Source organism: Cryptotermes secundus, unplaced genomic scaffold (assembly GCF_002891405.2).
Source record: "Cryptotermes secundus unplaced genomic scaffold, Csec_1.0 scaffold973, whole genome shotgun sequence".
NCBI lineage: Eukaryota > Metazoa > Arthropoda > Insecta > Blattodea > Kalotermitidae > Cryptotermes > Cryptotermes secundus.
The window spans coordinates 334,562-346,614 of record NW_019745099.1 but is presented as its reverse complement, the minus strand read 5'-3'; the positions used below and the strand labels follow the sequence as shown (position 1 = coordinate 346,614).

Below are 12,053 nucleotides of genomic sequence, written 5' to 3'. Positions count from 1 at the left end.
TCGTAAGGGTGCGCACCCCCCCCCCCCGGGGTAAAGCGGCATGGGCGTGAAGCTGACCACTCACCTAGGTCAAGAAAATGTGGATCTACATATCCACTCCACCATGCGCCTTCATGGCATAGTGCTTAATTAGTTAATCACAGATACAACTTCACCTTACTGAGTAGCATTGTCTGTGCATTACTCTAAGCAGTGTTTAAATGATTGCAGACCGCCACGCGACGCTTAGGCCTGTGTTGCACCAATTGCGGGACTCGTACCACGACGCTATGGCGTCGAAACAACGAAGGTGAACCCGTATGTAATGCTTGCGGCCTATACTTCAAGTTGCATGGCGTCAATCGCCCGCTCGCCATGCGGAAGGACGGCATCCAGACGAGAAAGCGCAAACCGAAGAAGCAACAGTCTGCTAGTGGTGGGGGCACTTCTGGGGAAAAGGCGCAGGACGACTTAAACGGTATCCGTATGATACACATACATTTCTGTCAGTTTCTGCTTATATGGAATTCCTGACTTAATGGTGAGATATGACATCCAAGCCGATCACAGTGGCCGGGCGGTCTAAGGTATGAACTGTCTTCGCTCTTTTAAACACTGGGATCATGGGTTCGAATCCCACTCGAGACATGGATGTCTGTGTGAGTTTATTCTCTGTTTGTGCTATCCTGTGTGCAGGTTTGCGACCTTGCGACGGTCTGATCCCCCATCCAAGGAGTCCCACCAACTGTGTATAGGATTAAGAAACTGAAGAAGCGACCAAGGTCCAACAGAGGGCTGTAGAGCCATTGATACTTATAGATAGAAATGACATCCACTACTGACTGCATGTGACGATGGTCACAATGTCTGCCATTGGCCGCGACCCTGAATAATTGCAATTTCTTCTTCTTCTTCTTCTTCTTCAAATTGTCGTCACCTTAAACACAGTATTTCATATTTCGCAGCCTTTGTATTGCCAATGGTTGACATAAAGTAAGAACTCGTCTATATTGCAATTAGGAATTAAGTTTTAGAGATATAATTCTGTAAGAATCATGTGTACGTACTGAACTTCACAGAGTATAGCCTACTGAGAAAATGGTAGTCGCCAAGCCAGTCACGAAATTTTGTCAGTTATATGCAATTTTAAAGAGCCAAATTGCAGTCATTACAGGATCCAAGCCAAATAAATGGAAACAGCTTGATCAAAATAAGAAGTGAAGCCAGCAGGAGTTCACGAAAAAAAAAAGAAGGAATATCTGAAAGACAAAATTAATGAGCTTTCAAGGAACAGTAAGAACAAGAACATAAATATAGAGGAATAAATGAATTTAAGAAGGGTTACCAACTTAGAAGACACTTAGTTAATGAATTTTCGGGTTCCATAAAACGTTGGGAAATTCTTGAGTAGGTACGCAACTGGCAGCTTCTCAAGAAGGGTTCGTCTCCATGGAGTTAGTTAGTTAGTTAGTTAGTTAGTTAGCTATGAATTCTTATTCATAGGTTAGCGTGCTGGTCTTATTAGCTGGTTGCCATAGGAGCTAACCCTACTTGGATCAGACTTCTGTTTCATCACAGGACTTGAAGTTCTCATAGCGGCGGTTATGAAGAGTTCTGGCTCCTTATATTTCATCGTTCGCAATTTCAAATTACAGGTTGACGTATTCGGAGCCAGGAATGTTCTACCCAAACAAATTTTAAATACAGTATAACTGTTAGTATTTTTATTATTTGCATGTTCAGTAAAGCAAAATGAACTACGTAATTTTCCTCAGAAAATCTATACTATTAAATTCTTAATTAAATATTAATGTTTCATTCCTCTATTCGTAATAGCACTTAGTTTAATGATAATGGAATTATTATTACTGTTATAATTATCACTTATCTGTTTGTTTACTTTTACTTTTATTCATTAATATTTCTTCTNAGGATCGAACCCTACTTGGATCAGACTTCTGTTTCATCACAGGACTTGAAGTTCTCATAGCGGTGGTTATTAAGAGTTCTGGCTCCTTATATTTCATCTTTCGCAATTTCAAATTACAGATCATTATTATTATTATTAAATTCAATATCACCATCATCATTATCATCATAATTGTGAAACAAGGAGCACCTTTTGCCTATGTTCTGATTATGTTAAATTTGCCAGATATAACCTCAAAATACTTTTACCGTCTTCCTATTGGTAACTGTTGTGTATCAGAACAAGTCCTGAGATCAGTTCTCGGTTTGTGGTAACCTACACTTTCACAGCTGGGCCCCTTTCTTTGGCTGATAATTTACCGTTCTAACAACGACAGCCGTTAGAATTTGATTCCTTCTTAAAGCCAAGTACGTGTATTGGGTCACTATGGACAACGCTACTGAAAAGTGCAGCTTTTAAGAGACAATTCTAAATTTGTGAATATGTCATGTTTTCGCACAACTTATGACTTCGTATGAGCCCTGGAGGCTGAAAACTTGTCAGCTATATGTGATCGACATTGCTGGAGGTGGGAAGCATGAATAGCGACTCCACGCGCATAACAAGGCACGTACGGCGTCCGATTTTTTTTTTTTAATTTTCGCTTAGTGGGGGGTGGAGTCCAACTGGGTCCACTCTGCACGGCGGCCGAGATCTCCTACGTTCTACCCTCAGCATGAATCCCTTCAGACCATAATATCAGGCTAAAATCGCCATAAGTGAGCAGGTTAGTCTCGCGTGAACGATCTAGACTTATATTCTGGCGGTATTCTGTTCGAATCTCGGCGGGTCCACCAGCTAACCTGACTGAAGAGTTTCATTGTTTCCTTCAGTCTCTCCAAAAATGCCTGGATATTATCTCCTTTAGGCCACCATCATTTCCTTCTCAATACTTCGCAATTCATCACTCAACACTCTACATATCGATTGACATTATAGGCTCTTAATATTACAATAGTTTTTTTTTTTCCCCCTTGGCACTACAGCCCCAGTGGGCCTAGGCCTACCTCCATGAACTCCGTTCACTTCGGTTTTTCTAGATCTTACACATACGGTAGGACTCCTTGGGCGAGTGATCAGCTCGTCGCAAGGCTTCTACCTGTAGACAAACACAGAAAAACGCACACAAACATCCATGCCCTGAGTGGGATTCGAACCCACGATCCCGGCTTCCGAGCGAGCGAAGACAGTGCATGCCTTAGACCGCTCGGCTACCGTGACCGGCAATATTACAATAGTAGCCTCTTAAAATTGCCCGCCGAAAGGTATCGTAGCAGTTCTTCTTCGATGCAACTCCTGCAGAAGAGCGCAATTATAGTTGATTTATAAACAAAACTTCATTCGTAACTTGTAAGAATGTTTAAAATAATGTCCATACTGAATTTCATATTCCCAGTTCTAATGGTTTCATAATGAATGGTACAGCAGTATGTTGGTATAGTTTTGTTTTATTCTATAAAACTATTCCAATATAAATGGCATATTTTCGCAGATCTATTAGCATATATAATACTGAGACAATACTTCAGATGACACTAAATATACTCTCAGTTCTGAAGCTCGCACATTCGCCATGCTGTTATTATTGAGTTGAGAAATAAAAAATGGTGATTAAATGGCCTCTAATGGCGTAATATTCATCTCGGTTTCGTGAAAGTCGACCTATTTGAACCACATAAAGCATGATAATATCATAAGCATATTTTCATTCATAAGTAATGGGAGTAGGTTAAAAATGGACCCGAGTTTGGTTCAGAAAGCCACAAAACTTTGTCTAAATATTCTAACACAGTAGCTCACAATTATGTTCGTTTTTATTCAGAGCCCAAACTCAGCCCAGGACACGCGCAGTCAAATGATGGGGCTGGCAGCACTGTCCACCAGTCGAAGACATCCTTGGACGACCCTCATCCGTACTTGGGCCACACGTCCCTGCTTGCCCCACCTATCAAGTCAGAACCTCCAGAACACCAGTTCAACAAGATGATACCCACCAGCACACCTGCTTCGACAACAACAGCAACTGGCGTCTACTCGAGCTTAACTGCCCCAAATCATCACCATCACCAACTTAATAATCATCAGATATTTGGTTTTCCACCGCCTCCAGCACCCGTAGCACCAGGTTCAGCGGGTGATATCAGTAGTTATGTCATGGGTCATCATTCCGCACATCATCATCACCATCACCATCATCACATGACCGCAGCAAAATTAATGGCAACGACATAGTGAGATTATTGCTTTACAAGTACACAGAAGATTTCATCTGGGAGACAAACTTACCACCAGCGTTTCGGTGGAACTTGCTGCCACTTCTTCAGTTCTTCTGTAAGGTTGGTAGTATTTTTACTTGTCGACACGTCGCTATCGGCCTTTCGGAAGAACCTGCTCCCTCGTTTGAAACTTTCTCCGATCACACTGTAGTGTTTTATTCCCAGGCATTGTGTTATACCCAGAATATTACGAAACGAACACTAATCGCCATAGACTATTCAAATAAACAGCGAAGTTGTAAGCTGCAAATTCTGAATTAAACTGCTTGAAACTTGGAGACAATTGTGGAAATATCTTCTGTGTTTGTTTATGGCTTATTTTATGAGGTCCTCAATAGCTCAGACTGTGTAGCGCCGGACGACAAGATGATTAATGAATTATGCATAAGAAAGGATGTGGAAGGTAGACAGAGCAGCCGGTCTCTTGGCCGAAATTTGCAAGAATTTCCTCGTATGAAGCAGCGCGTTAACCTCCACAGTGCTATCTTAAGTACCTCGTACGTTATTTAGTAGCAAGAAATATGTGATCTGAAGTTGAAAACGTCTGGTTCTGAGTTCACAGAACACGAATTCTATGACGTCATAGACGATCGGAATTACTCAGTTTCTGGGCTTTGTTCATCAGCCGGTATTCAAAAGAATAAAATATTTCGGAAACTGGATCTGTTTCCATTCCCAGGTGACAGGCTGGGGAGCATCTACTCTGCTGGGCCCGTTATGAAGAGCTAACATCAGTCACAGTGACTGAAGTTATGAAAGGTTGTCCCGAGTCAGAAACCATTACAATTGACGTGACAGATGATATTCAGTATAAGTATTTCTGCGGCGCTGAGTCCTTCTTGAGAAACTGCTGATCGCTCAGCCTCTCAAGAATTTCCCAACATTTATGGAGCCCTAAGGTTCATTACAGTATACACAAGAGCCCCCACTGGTCCTCATCTTAAGCCAGAGTAGTCTAGTCCATACCATCTCATATTATTTCTCTAAGATACATTTTAATATTATCTTCTCACCTATGTCTGGGTCCTTCTTGTGGTCTCTTTCCTTCTGGCTTTCCCATCAAAACTCTTTTATGGATTCGTTTTCTCCTCATGAGTGTTACATGTCCTGTCCATTACAGACTCATTGACTTGGTCAATTTAATTACATTTGGCGAAGAGTAGAAGTTACAAAGCTCCTCATTATGCAATTTTATCCAGCCTTCTATCGATGGTCTTCAACATCCACTGATAATTTGTGTTTATTTTTAAGTGATCAGTTATAACAATTTACCAAATTTCCGGTGTTAATTTCAGTGTTTTATATGAAATAGAGCTCTGCAAGGGACAGCCGTAACTCAAAATAATGTTACACGGCATACCTAAAAGAAACTGACGGCCACCAGCAACAACTTGTAGTGGCTGAAAGTAGTGAATTATGTATTGAGTAATTATATTTTTTCGAGCGCCATCACAAACCGGAAGTCACAGTTTTACACGTGAGACATCTCATTCAGATAACGAAATTTAATAATATAATTTAGTATTCTGATGAAAAGTTGCCAATCCTGTTTTGCATCTATGAATCTGGAGTTCTGTGCACATTATTTGGTCTGGGGTTGTCAAGCATCGACCCATATAAAGAGACTGGCCACCTTAATCTCATTAGTTGAGACTGGCCACCTTGATCTCATTAGTTTAACCATCAGCCAAGCAGAAATGATGCACAGTCAAAAGAGTGATTCATTTTAATATATCGTATATATATATATCCCATATTTTAGCTGATTTAATGTGCTCCTTTCTCACCTTAAGCATTACAAATTTTTAAATATATAAATCACGTGAAAGCACTGTGGATCTAGGCCATAAAATTTATTGTATGTAATTGTTCTGCTGTGATCGTGAGATTTCTGTGTCGTGTTTTGTGATGTAATGATGCATATTTTGTGTTTACATGTTTTAGAATAGGAAATGTGAGTGCATGTTAGACACCATGACAGAGAAACAAACTTTGTTCAATACCCATACATTTGCAATTGTCGAGTAACTTTTTAAGTGTTTTGCAGTAACCCATGTATATAAATAAAATATTAAAAACTGAATTAACTCACACTCTGTATGGTTCATTAATTCCTTCCCGTTCTAGTTGAGAAAGTAGGACGTATAATATTTTGACAACTAAACTTTCATTTCCACCAATCCACACGACTTATTCATCATTCTACCAGAGACAACAGAAAAGCAGTAGAACTGAAAATACATCAAAAGTTGCTATCCTGTAAATTTCAAGCCGTCATTACATGTGTAGGAATTGAAATTCTCATGAAGATGAAGATTTCTATCTCCTGGGATACAACGCGGTAAGGTGTGTTGGAAGTCAACAGACTTTCAGGAAGAACGTGCCACCTCCATCTTCAGGGTCGAAGAATAAGCCAAGAAAGAAACCATAGTCAAATAGGTAGCAAGAAGTTCTGCTTGTTACCTTCTTTACGCTTGTTTCTTGCTTGGTTCCGTCATTAAATATAACATATAAAACTGACATTACATCGTACATGTTTCATACTCTCTGTCAGTTCATTGCATGGTTCAGAGATTGAAGTGGTGCTTCAAAACCAGTGATGAATTTGTGAGTAGAACAAAGAAGAGAGAAAAATATTGCAAGCTTTATGTGACCTATGCAACAAGCGTTACAACTATCTTGAGAACCAATATCTTCAGACCGTAAATACGTCCTGAGGAATATGATTAAGCAGAATATTAAGTTACTTAAACTGCATACGTTGTACTGTATGGCAGGGCTGTCCAACCTCACACCACTGAGGGGCTGCACTGTATTTTCGGTACTTACAGAACATATATATTTTTTCAGCATACGGTTTGTATATCTGCTGTCCAGCGACCAGATTTATGAAGTACGCAAATAAGACGAATTGCTAGACTCTTTAGATGCTGAAAATGATCTTGAATTTGTACTAATATCATATTTCTCCAAGTTATTTGCGTCATGTGAAATCATTAAAGAGATTACAAGGGATGTTAACCTGAACTACTTGTAATTCCTCTATACTATTCGCCGGCTTATCTAAACAGGAAGAGAGCATCAGAATATATTCTGAGGAGTGGAGAGACAAACCCCGGGCTGCGCAAAACCAACTGGTTGCTGCGTGCGACCCATGTACCGCCATTTGTATGGCCCTAATTTTATAACATCGAACGAGATGGAAAGGTGCTCGTGAATGGCAAATGGATAAGGATTTGGAAGGGGATATTCGTAGCTTACTTTCAAGGCATTATCTCGACATTCGTGTAGAGAGTCCGAGGAATATGTGAAAATTCTCAGTCAGGACAATAAGTGTGTAGGATTTAAGATTTTAACACCGGTGGATATGAAGAGTTATATCTCAGAAGACAGAACATTTCGGGATAATCAGTAGATCTTCAGGTAGAGATTTGAACTGGATATATCTCGAACATGGGTTTAAAGCAGTACGATCACACCAACCTACTCTCAAAAAAATCGTAGTTATCGTAAGAGATTCAGAAACATCTCGCTTGGACACGGAAAGGATGGTGTCCATAACGATATATGCTTTTATTTAATGGCGTTTTTTAATGCCCCAATTTTACAATGCTGAAGGGTAGGATAATTATGAATAATGAATTGAAAAGAATGTCACATACAAGTATGTGTTTGTATTCTCCCGGTATTTTTTTCATGGACTGAAGAAAACCATGAAATTCCTCTAGGCTGAGATTTGGAAATAGGACTTCCAGAACACGAAGATCTATTAATTAGAATACCGACATCGTGACGCTCCATAATTTGAAGAGAGGAAGGAAAAAAAAAAGGGGGGGGGACAAGCACAAAGAAATTAATTGGGGATTCAAACCATGTTTTTTTTTTCCTTGGCACTACAGCCCCAGTGGGCCTAGGCCTACCTCCATGAACTTCTCCGTTCACTTCGGTTTCTCTAGATCTTACACATTCGGTAGGACTCCTTGGGCGGGTGATCAGCTCGTCGCAAAGCCTCTACCTGTACACAAACACAGAAAAACGCACACACACAAACTAAATATCAATGCCCTGAGTGGGATCCGAACTCACGATCCCGGTTTCCAAGCGAGCGAAGACAGTTCAGACCATGGTTAGTATAACAAATTCGATTTACATATTTTCTTGCACGTCTTATTGTTCCAGGAATTAAGAAGGCAATTGGAATGTCGCCATTTTGAAGATGATAGACTGAATATTAATGGAGCCGATAATCTCAGTCTCCACGCTCACCTACCTTTGATAAGCAAATTAAAACTATGAAGAAAGGAAAGGCATTGTCACGTGTTTTAGTGACTAAAGACGGGGTTCGGATTGGTAATTGGATTTGTTAACCACTTACAGGTCGTAACTACAAATAAGTACAATACTCTTAATGATTTTCACACTACAAATCACTCCACGCTAATCTTCTCAGTTTATTTCCATTAGTCCTCACTGTCCGTTTCCTTTCAATGGATCTATAACACAGGAACTATAAAAGACTCACTAAATCACACACTCCCAATATCACTGTACTGCAGCACACAGAGTCTTCAAATCACACGTTAAATTTTCTCAGGCCGACTTCTACTTCTTCTCCAACTACTAACTTCTCGTCGCTGTATCCTACAGACAACCGAACTGAAATTCTGAGCCTGTCTGTTATGAGTTATGACCGACGGTCAGTCGGCCAGTCTGCCTTGGAATAAAGCACCTATCTGGGGCTTAAGACCAGATTTTTATTACTGTCAGAAAATTGCGGGTTTGTTGATGTTGGGCGCGCTGTCTGACGAGAGGCCCTCACCATCACATTAATTCTCGGGTCCGAGTCCCGTGGGGCTCGTGACCATATTTTACTGTCTCAGATTCCAGACTTCCCTTTTCGTCGCTTCCTACGACTCGTAGGGCTACGGTGGAGGAATTCGAAACCGCCTCCACACGGTGTGAACCGAATTCAAAGTCAAAGTCACATTGCGACTGACGGTCTGTCAGTCAGTCAGTCAGTCCTGGTGTCGAGCCTCATCTGGGGCTCATGACCAGCTATTTATTACTGTTTGACAGCTATGGTATTATTTTTGTGGGGCGCCATCTCTGACGAGAGGACGGGTCTGTCTTGTACACGCTGCTGGTCCTGCCAGCGCAGTTTTTCTCGGGTCCGAGTCCCTTGGGACTCGCGACCATATTTTACTGTCTCAGATTTGAGACTTCCCTTTTCGTCGCCTCCTACGACTCGCAGGGTCACGGTGGAGGTATTCGATCCCGCCTCCACACGGGGTGAACTGAACTGAATTCCCATTCCCGCATTCTCCTATATCCTCTCGGCACGGACCAGGAACAGAAAACATAGTCTCCTCTATTTTTCCGTGATGCCTCTATTGGGGTTACCACGTGATGTTTTCTTAGCCAGTCCATTGGCGCACTGGCTGCTGTCTAGCAATAGAGAACACTCTTCCTATTGCTGCGTGCGCGTATTTCGGGCGTGGACTAGAGATGGATGTCCTTCTAATGTCGAGTGCACCTAGGTCGCGGGGTGTTTACCGAGCCGTTGCCTAGCAATGCTTTGAGTAAATTCGTCACAGTATATTGCGTTGTAAGGACAGTACATGGAAGAGGAAATAAGCTTTACATAAAAGCCACTGAGAGTAAATTTTGCTCTCAGTCTGCTTATCTTCTGATCGTGTGTCGAGTATGTGAGTCTGAAGGAAAGTCTAATTAGAAGAACGTTGTTTTCAGTCTTCACCACCGGTCACTGAATTTTATTCAAATGCTGTATGTAATATCCCTTTGTCTCCTACAGATACTTGTAACTTATTCAGGATATTTTTATCTCCATTAATAACACGCCAAAGGTGCGTTTAGGCCCTTGTATGATAGAGACCGTAACAAGAATGAAAGTGAATGAAAGAAACGTATACTTTGTCATGTTTGTATAAAACTCCGTGGCCTATAGTCCGCAAGCGAACTATGCCGACCGAGCGACCACCGCTTGTCGGCGCAACGGATCCCCACGGCCGTTAATCTCGGTGCTCTAGACCGTTTATGTATGTACTGTAAATTGAATTCAATAAGTATCTGTAAAGGGACTCATAATATGTACACAAATATTAATTTAAGTCCATAAGTAAGATACTCTTAAAATAAATAAAACGAGCTTCATTTTAGCACAACTGATAAGTCATACAAAAAAAATATGATTGGATTGATCTGGCTCAGGATAGGGATCAGTGGAGGGCTCTCGAGAACATGGTAATGAACCTTTGGGTTCCATCAAATGCTGGGAAATTTTTGAGTAGCTACAGAATTGGCGGCTCCTCCAGAAGGGCTAAGCTCCATGAGTAAGTAAGTAAGTTAAGTCATTCATAACACAAATGCCTTACATGGTATTTAACCAAAACGTGTCAAAAGACGTGCAAAAGAATTAAATTAGAGATATAAATAAAAGGTACCTTACGCGCAATTAAAGTGAAGGAAGCTTATAGAGGTTTATAATGATACTTTCATAATGAGTTTTCTACTGACAGTTCTATGAAGATGTTAGAAGGGTCAAAATATAGGCCTATGGGTGTACGTTCAATTACACCCTTAAATAAAGTCAGCCTGAAGATGATTTCAAGTAAATGCAACTTGAAAAAAAAGACATTATGTACTTAATAGTTTCAAAACATGGATGCTTGTGATGGTTCATGATTTGCTGTTAGTAACAATGATTTATGTTACTTGTATGTAAGTGGACGACATTTGACAAACACAGTCTGGCAGTAATAGCTCAGTCCTGTGTGATGGGTGAAGAAGTATTTATTTTCAGTTTTCATTATAATAGTTAACTACCCAAAGCAGTTATAACAGTTTGTTTACTTTATATTCATTAATGATACCTTCCAGTAGTGCATGTTGAACCCTGTTTGTCCAGAAATTGTTTTGCCGTTTTACTGCCTGCGTGGGTAGGTTTTTTGCTGGTCTTTTGCTTCGCTTACTCTTAACCCTGAAGATGGTGGTAATAAATTCCTCTGAAATGTCTGTGAACTATTGACTTACTTGAGATAACTATCCTCATAGTCAAAGGCACAAAATTGAGACAAGTGTAATATGCAGGGCAAAATCGTATGTATAATTTTTGCACTTGAATTTTAAAATGTAAGCAATTAATAAGAACAAATAAGCTAGAATTATACAAATGGCGATAGATCTACATGGTAGTACCTACATGGTATAAGTGTCGCATACAAAGTTCTGCACAGAGAATTTTTTGTGATTACAAACATTTATTTAATGAGGAGGAAAGCTTGACAAAAATAATAGTTCTATAATATTGTACAAACTGCAAAGAATAAAGACTTCTGTTTCATAATGACGGATTTGAATTTCTCACAGTTGTGGCTATGAAAAGCACTTTACCTTCTATAAATTTTGATAGAGTAACAAGAATATGGAGTTATATAGGAAATTATCTCTACCTCATCTTTAACAGTTCATAGTACATTTCACACTAAAAATATTCAAAGATGAATCTTTTTACTTTAAGATATTTCTTGGCTCTTGTTAATGTACACCCATGCACCTGCACCCATGGAAATGACCATGTTTAAGCCACCTTAATTTCATCTCTACTCTATCCTTTTGTGCATTCTTGTGTAATATTCTCCTTGAAGTAATAATTCACAAAGTAAAAATGTGTCATCTGCCGGTAGGTGATTCTGCCAAGAACAGTCCCTCTATCAACAGCTTTAGTCATATGCATAAATAATGCTTGTGTAGAAGAGTTACTTGAAAACTGTATTTTGCACTCTTTCAGAATTGGATGTTATGATTGAACT

At 40.1% G+C, this 12,053-nt stretch overlaps 1 protein-coding gene across 5 annotated transcripts in view; it reads left to right on the top strand.

Moving 5' to 3' along the window:
* LOC111875009 (GATA-binding factor A-like) overlaps positions 1–6,648 on the top strand; it is a 107,465-nt gene extending 100,817 nt beyond the window's left edge. For all 5 annotated transcript variants that reach the window (XM_023871004.2, XM_033755679.1, XM_033755680.1 and 2 more), the window contains 2 exons: positions 211–457; positions 3,771–6,648. In XM_023871004.2, the coding sequence (XP_023726772.1) occupies positions 211–457; positions 3,771–4,180 (657 nt within the window). In that variant the 3' untranslated portion in view covers positions 4,181–6,648. The remainder of the gene's footprint in view (positions 1–210; positions 458–3,770) is intronic.
* The last annotated feature ends 5,405 nt before the right edge of the window (positions 6,649–12,053 follow it).